At 45.0% G+C, this 23,895-nt stretch overlaps 1 protein-coding gene across 6 annotated transcripts in view; it reads left to right on the top strand.

Annotated features, from left to right (window-relative positions):
- The window catches only part of pcdh19 (protocadherin 19), a 94,629-nt gene that overhangs the window by 49,245 nt on the left and 21,489 nt on the right, over positions 1-23,895 (top strand). For 3 of the 6 annotated variants that reach the window (XM_055927240.1, XM_055927236.1, XM_055927238.1), the window contains exons 3-4: positions 3,111-3,166; positions 5,700-5,884. In XM_055927240.1, the coding sequence (XP_055783215.1) occupies positions 3,111-3,166; positions 5,700-5,884 (241 nt within the window). The remainder of the gene's footprint in view (positions 1-3,110; positions 3,167-5,699; positions 5,885-23,895) is intronic. The other 3 variants (XM_055927241.1, XM_055927237.1, XM_055927239.1) reach the window with 1 other exon arrangement.

The following is a 23,895-nucleotide window of genomic DNA, read 5'->3' as shown; positions in this document are numbered from 1 at the left end:
ATGGTTTAAGCTAAATATTATGACCCCATTCCTGAAAGCTACGCCTCTCAGAAACACGTCCGTAAGCCTTCTGTTTCCATCTCTGACACACAAGGACTCGTTAGGAGGGAGTGTGACAAAAAACACCTATTGACCGAGGGAAATTATTTCAAAGCATAACGTTAGACTGGAATTTGTCAGTACATGATTTTACATATCTTTGTGTTATTTATTGAGATGCTTAGTTTTCAGATCATTTTAAAATGACCTAAGCGTTTAATAGTTGTTTAAATAACCATTTTTACATCTGGACCCTATAAGAATATAGTTGAAATAGACCTGTTGTACATTCTTAGAAAAAATGGTTCCAAAAGTGTTCTTCAGCTGTCCCTGTAGGATAACACTATTTGGTTCCAGGTTGAACCCTTTTTGTTTCCAGGTACAACCCTTTGGGTTCCATGTAGAACCCTCTGTGGAAAGGGTTTTACCTGGAACCCAACACCCACATAAAGAAACACCCTAAATTGTGGTTTGCGTTTACACTCCAGTCATTACTATGAGCCTGTTCTCCCCAATTAAGATGCCACCAATTTCCTAATTCCTGATATCAGGAAACACTCATTGATACCTGCCACCGGCTGGTTCAGGTGTTATGAGACTGATTGTTTCTCGACACAGATGATTCGGTTACATAGCAGGTTAGGATAAAAAAAAGGTTAAGGTTAAGGTTGAGGTTAAGATTAGGCAAAAAGTTAGGGTTAGGCTTAGCTACAATGCTACAGTTGTCTACAACTGTTGTGCTCTACGTGAAAGAAACATCCACGTACAAATGGTGAGCATCAATGGATGTAATGTGATATCAAGAAATGCCTATATCAGAAAATCCCCCTAATTTGCGTTCTGCAATTAGTGGCCTCTGCCCTGAGATTGTAAGGTTGCGAGTTCAATCCCTGAATGAGTCATACCAAAGACTATAAAAATGGGACCTGATATGTCTCTGCTTGGCATTCAGCATCAAGGAGATAGATTGGGGGTAAGGCCCTATGATAGACTAGTGACCTGTCCAGGGGTTTTACTTGTACATCAAGCTGACTCACGCTACAGAAACAGGAGATAGGCTCCTGGCCTATGAGCTGTTCCGACTCGCACAAGACAAGGCTACTTACTTACTTACTTTACACTTCAGTGAACTAAAATAAGGTACTTTGTTAAAGCATGGGAGTTCCTCTAAGAACAATGCTAGCGCTGATACCTTTATGATATTTATGATAATGCTTGCATTGTGTTTGTATTTGAAGCTCAGGTAGAAAATTCCAGGGTTACTAAAGAGTAAAACAAACACAGACACGTGCATTTACCTAGCATTAACAAGCTGTTCAATTGTTTCAAAGACCACAACGGGGTCACAGGGTGCTATTTTGGGGCGCTTGGCCAGTAACCGAAAGGTTGCTAGATCGAATCCCCGAGATGACAAGGTAAAAATCTGTTGTTCTGCCCCTGAACAAAGCAGTTAACCCAATGTTCCTAGGATTGTAAATAAGATTTTGTTCTTAACTGACTTGCCTAGTTAAATAAAAAAACACATTTTGGGTCACAGGGTGCTATTTCCCACAGGTAACACTACCCCCCCCCCCCCCTCTCTCACCCTCTTCGCTTTTTAATGAAGGGTGGGGGCATGTTTTATGGGATGTTTTTAAGTCAGTCAGGATGTCTCAATAAAGACCATCAAAAGCCTCTCTCTCTCTTCTGCATTGTGGTTTCTGCCTCAACCTACACAGGTTCAACTGGAGAGGGTGGGGATTAGGTTTCACCGTCTAACAAGGTGAAAGCAAAACTCAAGTGCCATTTTTAATCCAAATCTGTTTGGTCACCCTGCGTTGCTGCCTCACCGCTCCCCTGAACAGCAGGGCCGAGCCGGCAAGAAGTGTCCCTCATTTGATAATCAGTGAGTTCGCTCCACCGCCTGCATTAACCTCGTTCATCTAGGGGTGACTCTTTTTTCAGGATGTTTGAGAAGTAACACTTCCTCACCGGATGGGAGCCATTGACTCGGTCTGTCTATCCCTTTATCTGGGATGTAATGAGTCCAGGAGAGGAATTTCTCCCTCTTCCCACAGGAAAACAACTGCATATTATCAAAGTCTGTTGAAAGGGTCAGATCATGGAGTTTTTTATGGGCCGCCTGGGGATGTCCTTTGAGAGTGTCTTTGATACCCTCTTGACATGTTATCTGGATGTGAGTGGATGTTGGCCAAGCACAACAGACTACCTGTTCAATGTCCCCTCTCTCCCCTGTCAGTACTCTCCTCTCTAACTCACTACAACAGTCTTCTATAAATGTTGGGGGATTTTATTTTTTATGTTGAATGCTGGATTCCTTTTACTGAGTAGATTCTCACCAGACACAAGGGGATGCCTCAACGTCCTCTCTCTCCGCTGTCAGAGCTCCCCTCTCCCTCAACCTCTTTCTATAAATATGTGTGAAGTTAAAAAGTTAAACGCATGATGCCTTGGAACTATGTGGGTCAGAGATCCATCATATGCAGATTCTTCCGTGCTGGATTTTCATCTGCTATTGCTGAAAGTTAAGATTCCCCCTGGTACGCTCTTAATTTCTTCTTTCCACACTTTTATTTATTTAATATTTATAGATTCCAATCTGCTCAAAAGTGGTTGAGGAGAAAGAGAGAGATCTAGAGAGGAGAAAAAAGGGAAACTTCTCTTCCTCCTCTCTCTCGCTCTATCTCTCTGCGTGATGCACTGTCCTCCCTAATGATCCCATTTTGAAGACTGTGGTCTGACGGAGGGAGGGAGAGGATGGAAGGAGGGTGGGAGGGAGGAGAGGCCCTGCTCACTGCAGCACTTTCCTCAGCTCTCTCAGCTCCTAGTCTGCCTTTCTCTCTCCCTGTCTCCCTGGGTGTGCTTTGAAAGAGAATGGTTTCTGCCTTTGAAAGCAGAGGCTCGCTCAGCAGCCCTTTGTGTAAAATAAAATGTATATTGAAAGGCAATTACCGGTGTAACATTATTTGGTTCCCTACGTAATTAAATGTATCTCTTCTGTGTTTTTTCTCTCTTCCCCCTCTTCCCCCTCTTTCTCCTTTTCCCCCTCCTCCCCCAATCTTCTGTTATAGACGGAGAACTATATCGACTCCAGCTACGTAAACAGCCGAGCACACCTTATCAAAAGGTACTTCTCGATTAGACAATTTTATTATTTTCACTATCAATCATTGTGATCCATAATTGTCTGATGGTATTGGCTGCAAATGCATGAGTGCGCATGTTGTTAAAATCAGTGTTTGTTCTGTGTATTCGATACAAATTGACAGAATCAAGAATATAATTTGGAATGAAACTCTAAAATGTTCCCTCCCTGTTCTGTTAGGTCACCTTTATGACTCTCTATCTTCACATCATGAATAATTCTACCCATTCCCATTAAAAACAAGTATCCATCTTGCACATTAAGCAATTATAAAAAAAACTCCTGCTAAATCGCGGCTCTTAAAACAACTTACACATCACGATAAATAAGATTAAAGAAATCAAATAACATTTTTGCCGGGAAAATGATTTCAATATTGCAAGAGGTTCGCAGCGCAGTTGGATCTCAGTGTATAAAAATACATCAGCTCAATGCTGTTACGAAAGTACCAATAATGAGGTTAATTTGTCTACCATTTTGAGAACATTGAGCTGAGCACAATTGTTGTCTTTGTGAGGTATTAGTAATAGTGCATTCCTGAGTCCACCTGAAGCAGGATATTAGGGGAGTTAGTGGTTCTGAGGGGGGTAGTGTAGACAACCATAATAACGGTCTGCAGCGATTCGGGGGGGGGGGGGGGGGTTGCGGCCAGGACTATAATTCCCCCTTTTTACCTGCAGCTATGGAACATTCCAATCTCCCTTTGTTTGAGCCCATCCCCATTTGAGATTCCCTGTGTTTATGTAAACAAAGCGCCTGAGCGGGGCCTCTGCAGCACACTACAAAGCTATCCCCCCTAGGAGCATGTGGGCCTGTGGTCTGGGACAGATGCCATAACACTGATAACATCAGAGAGATGTAGAGCCATCATTACCACCACTGCACTCCCTCTCTCTCTCCCTTTCCCAGGCAGGCTTCTCACAGGAAAGATAGGAACTGCTGCTGCTACTATTTATTTTCTCTCTTCTCTTCTCTTTTCTTTCCTTCTCTTCCCCCTCTTCTCTTTCCTTCTCCTCTCTTTCCTTCTCTTCTCTTTCCTTCTCTTCTCTTTCCTTCTCTTCTATTTACTTCTCTTCTCGTTCCTTCCCTCTCTTCTGTTCTCTTCTATTTCCTTCTCTTCTCTTTCCCCCTCTTCTCTTTCCTTCTCCTCTCTTTCCTTCTCTTCTCTTTCCTTCTCTTCTCTTTCCTTCTCTTCTATTTACTTATCTTCTCGTTCCTTCCCTCTCTTCTGTTCTCTTCTATTTCCTTCTCTTCTCTTTCCCCCTCTTCTCTTTCCTTCTCCTCTCTTTACTTCTCTTCTATTTACTTCTGTTATCTTTCCTTCTCTTCTATTTACTTCTGTTCTCTTTCATTCTCTTCTCTTTCATTCTCTTCTCTTTCCTTCTGTTCTCTTTCCTTCTCTTCTCTTTCCTTCTCTTCTCTTTCTTCTCTCACTCTGCTACATATTGATGTACATGTATACATTCACCCCCTCCCTCAATAGCAGTCTTGTTTGCATAGCACAATTTGTTCCAATGGGGTGTCAATCAAATGAATGGAATTCATGCATGTACTATACAGCTGCTGATGGCCTTTCTCCCCTGCCTCTATTGGCTGTAAGCCCCAAACAAGACAGATGCAATCTGTGCACATACTGTATGTGCGCATAGCATTTTCTATACCCCTTTGATTGAACAGTAGAGAGGGATTGATTGCATCCCATTTTAAAGGCCCACTCCTTTTTTTGAAAAACAACACAACGGCAGCTATGACACTTGGTTTGCTATAAAGCTGAGGGATGGGCCTTCTCTTTCATTCTCTTTCCTTCTATTTTCTTCTCTTCTCTCATTTACAAGTGATATTCTTAATGAATCAATGGGTACATAATATTCTCATCAATTTAAATGATAAAAACGTCCGTTAATATCCAGAGTGGGTCTTTAAAGTCACAACGGTTCACACTAGCGAGGCCCTTGAAGTCAGTGCATCGGCAGCCACGCTGTCCCTTTTAGAAACAGCCTGCAGCTCCGCTATCAGCCGAGTAAAAAAAAAATGGCCTCTTAATCCCAAAAACCCCAACAGAGTTTATCTGTGCCTCCACCACCAGCATCACAATCACCAAACTCCGATTACTGCAGGAGTAGCAAGGTTCTGTTCCCTACACTAATACAATGTGGAAGGCTGTGAAGTTGTGTCCTTTATACAGCTGAGGCCAGAGTTAAGAGGAGTCCTCCTGAAGATGCCTATCATCTCTCTCCTTGTGTCAACGTTTCCAGTGCCTCGAGAGCTGTGTGAGAGTGAAGGATGCAGAGAGACGCGTTCATTTAGCAGTCAAGGAGGAAAGAGTGAAAAAGGGAAAAGATTGAGAAACATGTAATAAAGCAAAGAAAGAAAGAGCAAAAAAATTGATCTACAAAGAGAGAGAGAGATGGAGGGGGAGAGGTGCTGAAGGAGAAAGGAGAGAGCTTCTGATTGAAGTTGATGTGACAGGAAATCAACATTCTCTCCTCCTCTCCCTCCCTCCTTCCCTCTGTAGCACATCGACATTCAAGGACCTGGAGGGCAATAGTCTGAAGGACAGCGGGCACGAGGAGAGCGACCAGACGGACAGTGAGCACGACGTCCAGAGAGGCCACTACATAGACACGGCTGTCAACGATGTGCTCAATATGACCGTGCCCCCCAACGTCTGCCAGCTGCCTGACCAAGGTAGGAGAAAAGGTGTGTGGAAAGCTGTGTATGTTACTCATCATTCATCCGTTAGTGTTAGAATAAAAATTCCTATCAGTTACTTGGTAACTGTGTGTTACGGTTTACACTGCCACCCAGAGCACCTTTAAGCGGTACATTATGCCCACTCCTACTTAAGCCTGAGAGACCTGTGTGTGTGTGTGTGTGTGTGTGTGTGTGTGTGTGTGTGTGTGTGTGTGTGTGTGTGTGTGTGTCCATAGAATAAGAATTCAACTGGCAGTGATCATGTTCAAAGTTGTCTGACAACCACCAGAACACTTCAACCACAACACCATTCTCCCAGAAGCCTTTTACTGGCTTTGACTGTCATCTGTGGTTGTTTATCTACCTTAGTTGAATGCACTGACTGTAAGTCCCTCTGGATAAGAGTGTCTATTAAATGACCAAAGTGTAAAATTGAAATGTAGAATTAATTATATTTCTAAGTGTGTATCTGTGTGTTTACACCAAGCAGAGCGTTATGCCCACTTTCAGACAAGGGCCCTCAGATCTGTGTGAATACCTCAGTACTTTCCTTTGAAGTCCCGGTGCTAATGTAGAGGGATCCCTCCCAGCCAGGGCAGCCTTTGATACAAGGCTCCGGTAACATTATTGCCTGATAGTAGGCCTAGTAGCCATGTCTGTCTGGCAGTATTCATCGGCAGCAGACTTCTGAGGCGCTTGAATGGCGGATAGCAAGAGCAATTAGGCTGACAAAGGTGGAAGGTGTGTGTGTGGGGGGGCTCTACATATCGTTGTAACCTCTCTCATACATTATTCAGCAGGATCATTTAGCGGAGGAATTAATGTTGATGTTTCTTTGCCGACTTCCACAGTTTAACGACACATCCGAATCCCTGGCAGGGGAAGTGGAAGGGGTCATGTTCGTTCTTCACTACTGCTAGTCAGTTAGTGGTTCCTGGTTCCATGGTTCTAGAGTGGTGATGGGGAGCTTATGTGAAGAAGTGTTATAGAGAAAGGGGGGGGGGGTGAGAGGGAATTAGTGTGAGAAGGAGGGAGATGGAGGGGTTGAGGGAGAATGAGAAAGGGACTGAGCGTGAGAGAGAGGGTGGGAGATGGAGGGGTAGAGGGAGAGCGAGAAAGGGACAGAGCGTGAGAGGGAGGGAGATGGAGGGGTAGAGGGAGAGCGAGAAAGGGACTGAGCGTGAGAGAGAGGTACATGGAGATGGAGGGGTTGAGGGAGAGCGAGAAAGGGACTGAGCGTGAGAGAGAGGGACATGGAGATGGAGGGGTTGAGGGAGAGCGAGAAAGGGACTGAGTGTGAGAGGGAGGGACATGGAGGGGGAAAAAAGAGAGAGAAATGGTTTGATGAAGAATGCAAAAACCTAAGAAAGAAATTGATAAACCTATCAAACCAAAAACATAGAGACACAGAAAGCCTGAGCCTACGCCTTCACTATGGTGAATCACTAAAACTATACAGAAATACACTACGGAAAAAGAAGGAACAGCACGTCGAAATCAACTCAATGTAATTGAAGAATCCATAGAATCTAACCACTTCTTGGGAAATTGGAAAACTCCAAACAAACAACAACAGGAAGAGTTACCTTTCCAAAACGAAGATGTATGGATTAACTACTTCTCCAATCTTTTTGGCTCTATAGCATAGAACAGCAAAAACATATACATGATCAAATACAAATCTTAGAATCAACTATTAAAGACTACCTAAAAGGAAGAGATTCCCAAAACTTCCATAACAAAGTCATCACCTACAGATACATTAACCTGGAGAAGTGCCCCCTAAGCAAGTTGGTCCTTGCGCTCTGTCCACAAAAACAAACAGACCTCACAGAGTCCCAGGACAGCAACACAATTAGACACAACCAAATCATGAGAACACAAAAAGATAATTACTTGACACATTGGAAAGAATTTACCCAAAAAAACAGAGCAAACTAGAATGCTATTTGGCCCTAAACAGTGAGTACACAGTGGCAGAATACCTGACCACTGTGACTGGCTCAAACTTAAGAAAAGCTTTGACTATGTACAGACTCAGTGAATACTGCCATGCTATTGAGAAAGTCTGCCATAGGCACACCTGGCTCTCAAGAGAAGACAGGCTATGTGCACACTGCCCACAAAATGAGGTGTAATCTGAGCTGCACTTCCTAACCTCCTGCCAAATCAATGACCATATTAGAGACACGTTTCTCTCAGGTTACACAGACCCACAAAGAATTCGAAAACAAATCCAATTTTGATAAACTACCATATCTATTGGGTGAAATACCACAGTGTGCAATCACAGCAGCAAGATGTGTAACCTGTTGCCACAAGAAAAGGACAACCAGTGAAGAACAAACACCATTGTAAATACAACCTACATTTGCACTTCATTACACCACTGTATATAAACATAACGACATTTGAAATGTCTTTACTCTTTTGAAACTTTTGTGAGTGTAATGTTTACTGTAAATTTTGTATTGTTTATTTCACTTTTGTTTATTATCTATTTCACTTGCTTCGGCAATGTAAACATATGTTCCCCATGCCAATAAAGCCCTTAAATTGAAATTGAATTGAAAGAGAGGGTGTGTGTGTTAGAGAAAGGTAGTGAGAACTGGCACGGACCTGTGAAGAAATGTAATTATATTTAATTTAATTGAGAGTGAATGAAAGATAGGCCTATAGACCGCGATAGAGAGAGAGAGAGAACACAAAAGGATGGAGAATGAGAGAGCGAGAGCAGTAGGTGGATAGAAACTGGCACAGACCTCTGTGCTAGTACTGTATGCACCTGGGGGTGTTTACCCAGCTCAGAGGAAACACAGGTGCTCAGACTTGAGGGAGCACAGAGCAGGGGCGTCAGTGTGTGAACTGAAATTTTAAACTGGGTGGTTCGAGCCCTGAATGCTGATTGGCTGACTGCCATGGTATATCAGACTGTAGACCACAGGTATGACAAAACATTTATTTTTACTGCTCTAATTATGTTGGTAACCAGTTTATAATAGCAATATGGCACCTCTGGGGTTTGTGGTATATGACCAATATACTACGGCTAAGGGCTGTATCCAGGCACCCCACGTTGCGTCGCACTTAAGAACAGCCCTTAGCCGTGGTACAGTGGCCATATACCACACCCCCTCGTGCCTTATTGCTTAAATGAACAGCAGCTTAACAATTATTTTATTTTCTGAGGAGACAGGAAGCTAGATGTGCCATGCTTTGTCCAGTCTCTATGACGAGGCCTTTCATCTTAGCAACTTGAAACAATCAAACAACTCCATTGGTCAATAGGGAAAACGATATCCGCATACTATCCAGGATGCTTCACTTCAGTCTATCTTTGAATTTGTAGAGTTAACCTAAATACTTGGTCATTGGCTTCTGCTATGGAGGAAAACATTAATATAGGACATGTATGGTGAAATTAAATTCTAGCCGAAGTGTGATGGTGTCCAAATGTAGGCACTTAGCAACCGCCCCGTCTTCCTGATTTTCCCTCCATTTTCTCAAACCACCACTATCTCTGGCTACACTTGCACATTTTCAGTCTTCCTTTTTCATGCTCGCTCCTCACTTCTCTCAGCCTCGCTCCAGAAAGAGAGCCCAATAAGTGAATGAAAAAATGTGTAAGGAAGTTATTTATGAGGGAGTCAGCTTTTTTTTCCTGCTTTCTTTTCCCCACAGAGAACCTTCTCAATAGTGGGGAATGAGCTGCAGAGCCAATTAGGAAGTAGTTAGCTCAGGATCACGTGGCCTCACGCACAGCTGTTCTACTGGGATAATTTGCCAGCCTTTCACCCCAAAACATTCTGTGTAGGGGAGATAGGTTGCATGAATTTGTGATAGGAGGGCAATAGAGAAGTTTAGTCTCTTCCACTTGTGTTTTCATCTGTAGGGGATGCTGCTGTTTAAGGCATGTGGATTGAAGTGGATCTGGGTTAGTGGCTCGTGTTGACGTCCAGCATGGTACTGGTTGGTTGGGCGGGGCTCATCAGTGCCAGTGCAGGGAGTGTGTGTGAGTCTGTATGAGTGTGTGCATGCGTGCTTGCGTGTGAATGAGTTGGCATGCCTGCACGTGTTGAAGTGTGTGTGTGTGTGTGTGTGTGTGTGTGTGTGTGTGTGTGTGTGTGTGTGTGTGTGTGTGTGTGTGTGTGTGTGTGTGTGTGTGTGTGTGTGTGTGTGTGTGTGTGTGTGTGTGTGTGTGTGTGTGTGTGTGTGTGTACTGTATCTGCATGTTACCTGCATGAGGAGGCTAGCTGCAGTTGGACTGCTACCTCTGCAGTGTCAACCAGTAATGAACAATGATTAGTGAGTTCGACACCTATTGGTTAGCTGGACGTCATTATTTCACAAGCAAAAATGCCAGCGCCTCCAAAAGATACATACTGACAGGTCTAGGGAACTCATTATTGAATACTGACAGGTATTGGGAACTCATTATTGGAGACAATTAAAAAATATTTACATGAAGAATATTATGTGGAGAAAGAGAGACAGAGTAAAAGGGATAGAGAGAGAGAGAGAGGGATAGAGGCAGAGAAAGAAAGAGAGTGAGAGAGCTTTTGTCACATCCAGCTCTTTTTTCATTAACACTCGTGGTGATTGTATCTGTTTCAGTGAGATGGATGCACACTCCTGGAATGTAGAATGTAAGTAAACTGGTAAACAGAATGACGGAGGCTATTTCACACTGCCTGGCAGGCGGACACTACTTGCTTTGACCATAGATAGAATAGATAAGGACAAAATATCTGTTTGGAATTGGATCCTCGTCTCTATTGTTATTGGGCTCTTCTTCTTCTTCTCTAGATCTAGTTATAATATGGTCTTGCTACAGGCCATTTTCTCCCTCAGTTGAAAAAGAAGCCGTGAGAAGCACTGAACAAAATGGCTTAATTCTTCCTCTAAGCTTGCATCCCAAATGGCACTCTAACCCCTATATAGTGGGCCTATGGGCCCTGGACAAAAGTAGTGCAGTATGTAGGAAATAGGGTGCCATTTGGGATGCGACAATGTCTGTCTTCTCATTGTCTTTAAAGGGAGACTGTGGCAGTAAAGCTGCATAAGGGCTCGTCAGTAATGAGGGCCTGTTCATAATTATTAAATGAATTGACCGAAAGACCCTTACACATGCACTAACGTAACGACATAGCCAAATGGAATTGTACTACCATTACCATCTCAGCGGTCTAATTACACAGTTAAAGTGTATGACGGGGCCGGGGCTAAGCTCGACAGAATCAACACAGCCACATTATCTTCCTCTACCCCTCAGACAAGGTCCTATCATAATAAAGCGCTCCCTCTCTCTCCAAACATATGTTAACATTGCCAAAGCAATGGTCAAAAGTAGTGCACTATATAGGGAATAAGATGTGAGAGCCACAATGGTTCCGAGTGAAGTGAAACCACGGTACGCTCAGACACATCCATCTCAATTGACAGAAAGTAAACAAACACTGACCATGCAGTAGCCCGAAGGGAAATGTGTGTGAGCAAAACAAATAGTCAGGTTTGTAAAACACCACGTCATTTAGATGTGTTTGGATGGAAATACCTCAGATCTGCAGTTTGCCTCTCTTTCTCATACTACAGCAAAACACACTGCAATTGCCCCAAAGGACCCAAACACAGGCTCTGCATACAGAAGCCTTGCCTTTTGTGTTTTTATTGTGATGTTTTCTTGTGTTCGGGAAGAAAAACGCACACAGGAAGTAATGAAAGGGGATAAGTGGAGTGCAGTAAATCCCCTCCTGTGCGTTCCCTAGGCTTACAGTGCAAATGTTTACCATTCTCACAGGTGCCATGGAAAGGTGGCGTTTGCACTGTGGGACGTATCGTTACCTCTGTACAAAGAGGGACGCACACACACACACACACACACACACACACACACACACACACACACACACACACACACACACACACACACACACACACAACCCCCTACCCCTTGTCTTATAAGTCCCAGTGTGGGAATCCCCCAATATAGAGATCTCTCTGTGAGGCTCTGGGTTTCTCTCACACCATACACAGGCTTCCTCTGTTACAGGCTTCCTCTGTTACAGGCTTCCTCTGTTACAGGCTTCCATTCTGCACTCTATTACCAGCTTGTTTGTCCATTTCCTGCATTTCTATTCATCCTCCTGGGCTTGATTTGTGATACTGCATAATGTGTTGTGTCTCTGGCATCCAGCAGTAGCTGTACTACGGTATGAGTCAGTAGAGAGGGCTTTGACAGTGAAAGTCAAATGTAACACATGCTAACTTTTGCTCTGGAGGACCATTAGTGTCTCACAGGAGAACAGGCAAACAGCCCCCCCCCCCCCCATCCTTTGATTATCGAAGCGCTTACTTAATCCCTTGCAGACACGGATGAGCCACGGGTTTTTTAAGGACTGGAGATTCTCTGATTCTCTAGTTAAGTATGGAAGTTATCAATGCGTGGAAACTCGACTTTTACATGTTCTGTCTTTTTTTGTTGCCTTTCATGTATTTTTCCTGTTGACAATTTTGAGGGTTTTAGTTAGCCAGGGGTCTTTGGTTTGGGGATTATGACTGTAGGGAGCAAAGTATGGGTCAGAAAAGCTATTTTTCCTGGCTTTAGCACCAGAGGGGCACAAGTCGGCTAAATTAGCGGCCACAGGACACTAGTCTCTCTCTTTCTTCACATATTCCATATCGTTCACCCCTGAAGGGCTTTCCCATTCATCATTCCCATCCATGCCCCATGGGTGTGTTCTCTAAACAGAAGCCCAGGAATGAAGCCCCTCCATGGGGCACAGATTCCTCTCTACTTTGCCCCACTCATCCTACCCCCTTCTCCTTGTCTCTCCATCTCTCTCGCTCTTTCACCTCAGACAGGGTCATATCATCCTATTAGCAAGCTAGCTAAATAAGTTGACACTAATCGACTTGAGGGACTGAGGCACAAGTGGGACAACTGGGGTTTGCATTAAAAAAAATACACAATGCAGAGAAGATACTTTATTGAACTATGTCTGTGTCTGTACTCCTCTGATCTGCTAATGAAAATGCTGATAGGTGTCAGAATCAGGACATCAACAGGAGCAGGGTTTGTGCTGACAACCTGAGAGAGAGAGAGAGGGAGGGAGGGAGGGGAGAGGAGAGGAGAGGAGTTTAAAGTCTAGTAAGCAGTCTTGAAGAGGGAAAATAAAAAGGGAGTAGAGAAAATGATCTCTGAGAGGTAGGAATGTTTTTTCCTCTCTCTCTCTCTCTCTCTCTCTCTCTCTCTCTCTCTCTCTCTCTCTCTCTCTCTCTCTCTCTCTCTCTCTCTCTCTCTCTCTCTCTCTCTCTCTCTCTCTCTCTCTCTCTCTCTCTCTCTCTCTCTCTCTCTCTCTCTCTCTCTCTCTCTCTCATCCATCACTCTCTCTCTCTCATCCATCACTCTCTCTCTCTCATCCATCACTCTCTCTCTCTCATCCATCACTCTCTCTCTCAAATTCAAATTCAAGCTGCTTTATTGGCATGAAAAACATTGTGTCAATATTGACAAAGCAACAATGTATACAATATACATTGTAATACAATTATAAACAATAACAAATAATAATATAAAATGGCAGTAAATAATAATACAAAATGAAATACAAAAATAATAACATTAAAATGGTAACATTCAATAGTCGAATGTAATGTAATAAATATAAAAATATAAATGGAAAATTAAACTATAACTAACTTAACATCTTCACCATTACATCAGTACTACAACTACTATCATCATTACCACTACTACCACCACCACCATCACTAAACTGCTATCATTACCATTACCACCCATACCACTACTATTTGGAATGATAAACAACAATAATAATAGTAATAACAATAACAGTAATAATAAGTAAGTTACTGCTTACTATGCAGATGTTATTATTCAGTGTCCCTCAGGCTATGGCAGGCAAATACATATTTGGCTGCAAGAGGAGCCATTGCTCCTTCGCCCATGAGTATTTTTAGTTTTTCCTCTGGGTTTAATAAGTAAAAATTTGGAATAAATGTAGTCATTTCTGTGAATAATGAATCTCTTGGTGAGGAATATTTATCACAGTAAAGGAGGAAGTGCATCTCTGTTTCTACATCCCCTGTCAGGCAGTGACCACATACACGCTCCTCTTTGGGTAGCCATGTCTTTTTATGTCTGCCGATTTCTATTGCCAATCGGTGGTCACTCAGCCTGTACTTGGTAAGGATTTGTCTCTGCTTCGTATCTCTGACAGAGTAGAGATAATCAGCCAATTCATATTCTCTGTTTAGGGTCAGATAGCAATTTAGTCGGCTTTGGGATTTTGTTTCGTTTTTCCAATGTTGTATATATGAGTCCTTTGATTGGTTCATGATTTTGTTTATTGGAATTCTTTCTTTTGAAGCAGTGCTGGTGTCAGCTTGGTTGGTTAGGTCCAACACCAGCTGACTGAGAGGGCTCGTTCCTGGGCTCAGCTCTTGGGTTTGAAGTGCTTTAAATTGCAGACTCGAATTTGGACTTGAATTTAGATGTAGCCAAAATTTTAATGATCTTTTTTGTATTTTCATTATTACTGGAAAGCGGCCCAATTCTGCCCTACATGCATTAGTTGGTGTATTTCTCTGGACTTATAGGATTTTCCGACAGAATTCTGCATGTAGGGCTTCAATTGGATGTTTGTCCCACATTTTAAAGTCCAGTTTATTGAGTGGCCCCCAAACCTCACTTCCGTAAAGAGCTATTGGTAGGATTACACTGTCAAATATTTTTGTCCAAATTCTAATTGGGATGTTGATTTTGAATAATTTCATTTTTATTGCACACAATGCTCTGCGGACTTTTTGTGCATTCACTGCCATATTAAAGTTTCCCGATGCAGATATGATCAGACCAAGGTGTAATTTTTTGTGTGTTCAATTATGGTGTTGTTCAGGGTGAATTTATATTTGTGTTTCTGACATCTGTTTATTTGTTGGAAAATCATGATTTTAGTTTTTGGGAAATTTACTGCCAGGGCCCAATTATGGCAATATTGCTCTAGAAAATTAATGTTCTGTTGAAGACCTTCTTTGGTTGGTGATAGAAGTACCAAGTCATCAGCATATAGCAGGTTTTCACCTCTCTCTCTCTCTCTCTCTCTCTCTCTCTCTCTCTCTCTCTCTCTCTCTCTCTCTCTCTCTCTCTCTCTCTCTCTCTCTCTCTCTCTCTCTCTCTCTCTCTCTCTCTCTCTCTCTCTCTCTCTCTCTCTCTCTCTCTCTCTCTCTCTCTCCTCCATCACTCTCTCTCTCCTCCATCACTCTCTCTCTCCTCCCTCACTCTCTCTCTCCTCCCTCACTCTCTCTCTCTCTCCTCCACCACCCTCTCTCTCTCTCCTCCATCACTCTCTCTCTCTCTCTCTCTCTCTCTCTCTCGCTCTCTCTCTCCTCCATCACTCTCTCTCTCCTCCATCACCCTCTCTCTCTATCCTCCATCACCCTCTCTCTCTCTCCTCCATCACTCTATCTCTCTCTCTCTCTCCTCCATCTCTCTCTCTCCTCCATCACTCTCTCTCTCTCTCTCTCTCTCTCTCACTCTCTCTCTCTCTCTCTCTCTCTCCTCCATCACTCTCTCTCTCTCCTCCATCACTCTCTCTCTCTCCTCCATCACTCTCTCTCTCTCTCTCTCTCTCCTCCATCACTCTCTCTCTCTCTCTCCTCCATCACTCTCTCTCTCTCTCTCTCTCACTCTCTCTCTCTCTCTCTCTCACTCTCTCTCTCTCTCTCCTCCTTCACTCTCTCTCTCTCCTCCATCAATCTCTCTCTCCTCCATCACTCTCACTTTCTCTCTCTCTCTCTCTCCTCATTCACTCTCTCTCACTCTCTCTCTCCTCCATCACTCTCTCTCTCTCTCTCCTCCATCACTCTCTCTTTCTCTCTCTCTCCTCCATTACTCTCACTTTCTCTCTCCTCCATCACTCTCTCTCTTCTCCATTACTCTCTCTCTCTCTCGCTCTCTCTCTCTCTCTCTCCCTCATCACTCTCTCTCTCGCTCCTCCATCACTCTCACTCTCTCTCCTCCATCACTCTCTCTATCTCCATCACTCTCTCTCTCTCTCCTCCATCACTCTCTCTCTCTCCTCCATCACTCTCTCTCTCTCCTCCATCACTCTCTCTTTCTCTCTCTCTCCTCCATTACTCTCACTTTCTCTCTCCTCCATCACTCTCTCGCTTTCTCTCTCGCTCTCTCTCCTCCATCACTCTCTCTTTCTCTCTCCTCCATTACTCTCACTTTCTCTCTCCTCCATCACTCTCTCTCTCTCCTCCATCACTCTCTCTCTCTCTCTCTCTCTCTCCTCCATCACTCTCACTCTCTCTCTCTCTCGCTCTCCTTCGTCACTCTCTCTCTCTCTCTCTCTGCAGGCAAAATACCCCCATGAGTGTGTCAAAGGACTCGACAGCTGCTCAAATAAATATTAACATTTGATTCAATTAAACATCAAACTCCAAAGACTTTTAGTTGTTTCTGCCCGGCAACAGTCCATGTCATCTTCTGTGTAGAATGATGTAGAATTGTCTAGTCAAATATAGAACCTGTTTGAACGACTGAAGATGAAATGTTGACAATGAGTAGACTGGTAGGCAGCATATTAGACAAACCGAGTATAAAAACTCATTCTACCAAGGCTGCCATCATTTGAAAAAAGCTCGTAGTGGATCTGCTATATGAATTTCATTGCACCCTGGCACAACCCCTAGACAGAAAATTTTACTTTTTTAAAGCTAATTTCCTGCAATTCTACATATTTTGACATGACTTAGGTGTATGAACAGGGTAATAAAGTAATAAAAACCCCAGGTCAGGTGTATTCAGGATGCTTTTAACATTAAATTAACACTCAAAATACGCCAACTTTGTTACTTAGAGATTTTTTTGAGGATGACATTTTAAGTACAATTGTAATATTGATGGTTGAAGGCAGTGGATAACCAATGTCACGAACGTTGTCAGGGAAATGACCGGACCAAGGTGCAGCGTGGTCAGCGTACATTTTTCTTTATTAAGAATGTCGCCAACAAAACAATAAACACCAAAGAAACGAATGTGAAGCTTACTAGGGCTATACAGGCCACTAACAAAGTCAACATCCCACAACTAAGGTGACAAAACAGGCTGCCTGAGTATGATTCCCAATCAGACACAACAATAGACTGCTGCCTCTGATTGGGAACCACACTCGGCCAAACACAGAAATATGCCCACCCCACATCACACCCTGACCTAACCAAATAGAGAAATAAAACGGCTCTCTAAGGTCAGAGCGTGACAACCAAATCACAGGTTACAGTCTCCTTGTCCATAGACTGCTTTCAAGGTAAGAACACAAATATTTTCTCTTTAAAATAGGGCTGGAAGAAAATCCTGCTTGCTCTCCAAGAGGGTTGGCCTCCCCTGAACTTCTGGGTGTTTGAAAATGTTGTTGTTATAACAACTAATTCATCAAAATCCCCCAACCTTCAAGAAAAATCTAATGAATATCAATATTCAGGTGGTTTATGCCTACGATTTGAAGATTCTTGCCATAATTTTACTCTACATAGACAAAATATGACGTGTTTGAGTTGTGAGTCCCCCGACCATCTCTGCCTAGCATGTGCACAATACTAAAATGTCTAAAATTATATTTCATTCCTGGAGCATGTAATATCCAATGCTTATTGGTATGACATAATAAAAACTGTCCATGAATGGCTGCAATAATACATAGTCTCATATAATTCATTTTAAAAGACACAATTAGCCATATCAGATTTCAAATATGTAATTACACTGGACAAATTGGGAAGAAGTGGAATAATAATTGTGGGGAATAACAGTAGTGTTCTTGTTGACAAGCACAGTAATTACATTTATTTTTGCCCATTGTTAAGAATGACAATTGTTCCACTGATCAGAGTAAATAAAGTAAATAAGTAATCAAATCTCCTGTAGACAAGATTACAGAAATCTGCCCCTACACCCTAACCAAATAATGTTTATATTTATTGTCCCCGCTCTAGAATAATAACGTACACATGCAAGTGTGGATTAAATTGACTTTAGTACATGCTGTCAAAGGGCTGCCTTCGACAATAGGGAGTAACAGCAACTACCATGCTGCTCTTTTTATAGTTTTACACACTCAGCGGAGAAAGTTCTCTCTCCATTCAGCTCCACTCTAATCTTGAGGGGTGTTTCTATAAAACATGGATCCAGTCCCCTTGAATACTTACAGAACTAGACCAATCATATGCTTCCAGGAAGTGTGCTGCGATTCACAGTGCTGTGGCAAGACAGGACAATGATAGAGGTTCAGCTCGTGATGTTAAATTGCAGGCGCAGATCCTCTGATTTCAAAAGGATTTGGAGCACAGTTGAAAAGTTAATACCCTGACTATACAGTGGACTAACTAGAAAAATAAACACAGTACTTTTCAACGCGTGAGATATAAGAGGTGTGACGTGAGAGCATGAGCGTGAGCGTGAGAGCATGAGAAGAAGGTCAAATGCGTGTCTTCCACTCAGGCTTGAGGCCCTCTCCTCTCCTCTCTATCTACCCCTAACATGGCTGCTGCTCGCTTTGCACCACGCACACACACAAAATATATCTCCCGCCTTCCCTCCTCTCCATCCTGTGACTCACAAGACATCGCTCTAACGTATCAATGTCCCCTGAACCTTCGCCTAACATTCCCTTAACGTTCCAGCCTTCCACAATACACCCAAAGTATTTAATCAGCTCGAGAGGGACGACTGCTTATCTCACATGCACTTGTCATGGATAGGAGCATATTGAAGGTATCAGGGAGAAACGGAGGAGCGCTTCATTATTTCCTAGGGCTCCTCCAATGAGCCTGATGCATCTCCTCCACTGACAGCTCATTTTCCACACAATCCCTGGTATTCATTTGAGAGAGAGAGAGAGAGAGAGAGAGAGAGAGAGAGAGAGAGAGAGAGAGAGAGAGAGAGAGAGAGAGAGAGAGAGAGAGAGAGAGAGAGACAGACAGACAGAAAATAGGGCTCTTGGATACTTCTTTGCATTGCTTATTCATGTCCCCGCTGTAATTACTAGGCATGCTAGGCTAGGTGTGTTAATAATCTCCTCACAAACCAAGTGGAATCACAATTGTTTGTCGAACACGTAGCGAGTAGTCAATGGAGGAGGCCTGAGCTGGGCGGCAGAACAGTACAGGGGGATCAGGGATCAGGTACTGAACAGAGGGGGAGAGATTAAGGACATGTCATGTGCCTGGAGTTGACAGGGAGTGGAGAGAGTAGTATTACAGCACCTGAATTTCAAATCTGTGTGTTTGTGTGTGTCTGTGTATGCACGTGTGTGTGTGAAAGAGAAAGGTAGAGAGAGATTGTGTCTGGAGGTTGTGTGTCTGGAGATTGTGTTCATGTGCATGCATGTGTGTGTGTGTGTATCTGTGTGTCTGCATCTGTGTGCTGTATCGAGCAAATGAGTGTGTGTGTGTGTGTTTAAAGGTTAATGAAAGAGAGCGGGGTAGAGCGATAAAGCTAGAGAGGAGGGGACTGTGGGTGGAGGAGAGAGAAAACAGACTGAAATATGAGTAGCCCAGCCCGGGCCTCGTGCTAGCCGTCTCCAGTCTGCCAGGCTATTGTGGTTCTGATTGATTTGGTGTTTATGGGATGTGGAAGTCTGTGGAAGCACTAAGTAGTCCCCACTCCCCCACTCCCCCTCTCCCCCTTACTCCCATCCTCCTAGTACCTCCAGAGTCCTCCTTTGGGTTTGGCACAGCCCCATCTCCATTCCAACACACCCCTCACCGGTAACAAGGCTCAGGGGGTAGAGATCTGTAGCCATCTCTCAGTCATCCCTCTCTGTATCCTAATCACATATTAAATAACGGCCAGGGGACCATAGGCTGGAACCAGGGGCCGAGCCCAGTGGAGATGATCCTACAACCTCTGCTCATTAAATTCCAGATCTAGGTCTCAACCACTTCTGGAAGCTTTGCTTGTGTGCTGGATCATTAATCAAAACACATTGGTAATGGTATGATTATATATTGGCCTGATTGAAATACCATGTAATCTATTGTGTCTGTACAGAGTGAATGAAAACGCACTTTGGTGATGACATTTCACTTGTTATAAAATACAGAGACATGAGGTTTTGACCTTTGGTTTTCATAGCGGAGTATCTACACAATTTACATATTATTTTACCATTGGCCAAAAGATGAGTTTTTGATTGGACACCCTATGTAATCTTAATCTTAGACTTTTCCTGAGGGAACATGCTTTGTATGTATATTGATGATGCCCATGTGGAACTCTACTAGTGGGAGCTGTGTGTTTTGCAATAACCGAGCAGGCCAGATAGCGTTGGGAGAGGCTTTGTGTGCGTGCGTGTGTGTATATGTGCTTGTGTGTGTGTGTGGGCTGCCAAAGCAAAGCTGGGCCTCGTATTACAGGGATCCTTGGCTATCAGACAAGCTTGTATGCGCTCCCTCTAGGAGTTACCTTGCAATGAGCCAGCTCTAATCAACTCCATTAGCTACACTGCAGACTCCCATTTAGGAACACTTTACAGTACTACAGCCACTCTCACAGACATGCATGCTACAGGCAAGCACATAATATGCTTACACACACACACACATTGTAAAACAGACAAGCATACACAAACCAGATGCAAGCACGCATGGATGCATGCACACACACACACACACACACGCAAGGAATGGGGGGAGATTTTCTGGGCATTACAGTCCTTGGCAATAGGTGTTTCTTTTATCTCATGCCTCCACCAAAGGGAAAGATTAAGCATATACTGGACTCTGTTTAAGGGAGAGAAAATCAGCTGTCTTCTGACAAGTACATTGTAACCCTGCAGTTTTCTGTCCAGAATACAAAGAGACATTTATCACTGCAGCTGGGGAGAGGAGGTGAGGAGAGCGAGAAAATGAGAGAGACAGAGAGAGAGAGAGTGTAAAGGCAGTCAATGTTGTTCTCCTCCTCAAACGAGGAGGAGCATGGATAGGACCAAGATGCGGATTGAGGGAAATAAGCCATCTTTTAATGAAAACAGCAAACAAGACACTACAAAACTACAAAACAACAAATGTGACTAACCTTCAACCGTCCATGTGTGGACACAGGAACAAACACCCACAAAACCCCAGTGAAACCCTGGCTGCCTTAGTATGACTCTCAATTAGAGACAAACGATACACACCTGTCTCTAATTGAGAATCATACCAGGCCGAACACAAAAACCAACCTAGAAATACAAAACATAGACTACCCACCCAACACTCACGCCCTGACCAATAAAGACATACAAAACAGGTCAGGAACGTGACAGAACCCCCCCCTTAAGGTGCGAACTCCGGGCGCACCAGCACAAAGTCTAGGGGAGGGTCTGGGTGGGCGTCTGTCCACGGTGGTGGCTCAGGCTGAGGGCGAGGTCCCCACACCACCATAGTCACTCCCCGCTTCTGTCTTCCCCTCCCAATGACCACCCTAAAACTAACATCCCCTAAATGAGCGGCCAGCACCGGGAGAAGGGGCAGCACCGGGACAAGGGGCAGCACCGGGACAAGGGGCAGCACCGGGACAAGGGGCAGCACCGGGACAAGGGGCAGCACCGGGACAAGGGGCAGCACCGGGACAAGGGGCAGCACCGGGACAAGGGGCAGCACCGGGACAAGGGGCAGCACCGGGACAAGGGGCAGCACCGGGACAAGGGGCAGCACCGGGACAAGGGGCGGCAGGTCCTGGCTGAGGGACTCCGGCAGGTCCTGGCTGAGGGACTCCGGCAGGTCCTGGCTGAGGGACTCCGGCAGGTCCTGGCTGAGGGACTCCGGCAGGTCCTGGCTGAGGGACTCCGGCAGGTCCTGGCTGAGGGACTCCGGCAGGTCCTGGCTGAGGGACTCCGGCAGGTCCTGGCTGAGGGACTCCGGCAGGTCCTGGCTGAGGGACTCCGGCAGGTCCTGGCTGAGGGACTCCGGCAGGTCCTGGCTGAGGGACTCCGGCAGGTCCTGGTTTAGGGACTCCGGCAGGTCCTGGTTTAGGGACTCCGGCAGGTCCTGGTTTAGGGACTCCGGCAGGTCCTGGCTGGACGGCTCTGGCAGGTCCTGGCTGGACGGCTCTGGCAGGTCCTGGCTGGACGGCTCTGGCAGGTCCTGGCTGGACGGCTCTGGCAGGTCCTGGCTGGACGGCTCTGGCAGGTCCTGGCTGGACGGCTCTGGCAGGTCCTGGCTGGACGGCTCTGGCAGGTCCTGGCTGGACGGCTCTGGCAGGTCCTAGCAGGACGGCTCTGGCAGGTCATGGCAGGACGGCTCTGGCAGGTCATGGCAGGACGGCTCTGGCAGGTCATGGCAGGACGGCTCTGGCACTAGGCAGACTCTGGCCGGCTGAGACGCACTATAGGCCTGGTGCGTGGTACCGGAACTGGAGGTACCGGGCTGAGGGCACGCACCTCAGGGCGAGTGCGGGGAACAGGAACTGGGCACACTGGACTCTCGTGGCGCACTCTATAGGGAGAGTGCGTGGAAGAGGAACAGGGCTCTGGAGATGCACTGGAAGCCTGGTGCGTGGTGTAGGCACTGGTGGTACTGAGCTGGGGTGGGAAGGTGGCGCCGGATATACCGGACCGTGAAGGAGGACACGTGCTCTTGAGCACCGAGCCTCCCCAACCTTACCAGGTTGAATGGTCCCCGTAGCCCTGCCAGTGCGGCGAGGTGGAATAGCCCGCACTGGGCTATGCAGGCGAACCGGGGACACCACCTGTAAGGCTGGTGCCATGTACGCCGGCCCGAGGAGACGTACTGGAGACCAGATACGTTGGGCCGGCTTCATGGCACTCGGCTCGATGCCCAACCTAGCCCTCCCAGTGCGGCAAGGCGGAATAGCCCGCACTGGGCTAAGCACGCGTACTGGGGACACCGTGCGCTTTACCGCATAACACGGTGTCTGACCAGTACGACGCCCTCTTACTCCACGGCAAGCCCGGGGAGTTGGCTCAGGTATCCAACCCGGCTTCGCCACATTCCCCTTTAGCCCCCCCCCCCCAAGAAATTTTTGGGTGAGCCTCTCGGGCTTCCAGCCTCTCCTATGTGCTGCCTCCTCAATCCACCGCTCCTGGGCTGTGGCTGCCTTCTTCTCCTCCCGCGAGCGGCGATTCACACCAACCTTAGCCCAGGGTCCTTCTCCGTTGAATATTTGTTCCCAACTCCATTCCTCTTCTCTCCATTGCTTTAGTTCCTTTTCTCTCTCCTCAATCCGCTTGGTCCTGTTGTGGTGGGTGTTTCTGTAAAGGCAGTCAATGTTGTTCTCCTCCTCAAACGAGGAGGAGCATGGATAGGACCAAGATGCGGATTGAGGGAAATAAGCCATCTTTTAATGAAAACAGCAAACAAGACACTACAAAACTACAAAACAACAAATGTGACTAACCTTCAACCGTCCATGTGTGGACACAGGAACAAACACCCACAAAACCCCAGTGAAACCCTGGCTGCCTTAGTATGACTCTCAATTAGAGACAAACGATACACACCTGTCTCTAATTGAGAATCATACCAGGCCGAACACAAAAACCAACCTAGAAATACAAAACATAGACTACCCACCCAACACTCACGCCCTGACCAATAAAGACATACAAAACAAGAGAAAACAGGTCAGGAACGTGACAGAGAGGCGTATCTCTCCACTGATACAATGTGTTAATCTCTGCTTTTAACCCTCTCTCACACTTCCTGACAGATTGAAGGCTTCTATCCTCCTCATTTAAAGTGCATTCTGAATTTTTCCACATTTTGTTACGTTACAGACTTATTCTAAAAGGGACTAAATGAAAGAAATGTCCCCATCAATCGACACACAATACCTCATAATGACAAAGCGAGAACAGGTTTTTAGAAATGTTTGCACATTTTTTAACAATAAAAACTGAAATAACTTATTTACACGAGTATTTAGACCCTTTCCTATGATACTTTAAATTGAGCTCAGGTGCACCCTGTTTCCATTGATCATCCTT

This window comes from Salvelinus fontinalis, chromosome 6, assembly GCF_029448725.1.
Source record: "Salvelinus fontinalis isolate EN_2023a chromosome 6, ASM2944872v1, whole genome shotgun sequence".
NCBI lineage: Eukaryota > Metazoa > Chordata > Actinopteri > Salmoniformes > Salmonidae > Salvelinus > Salvelinus fontinalis.
The sequence above is the reverse complement of the archived record's forward strand: the minus strand, read 5'-3'. Positions and strand labels throughout refer to the sequence as shown.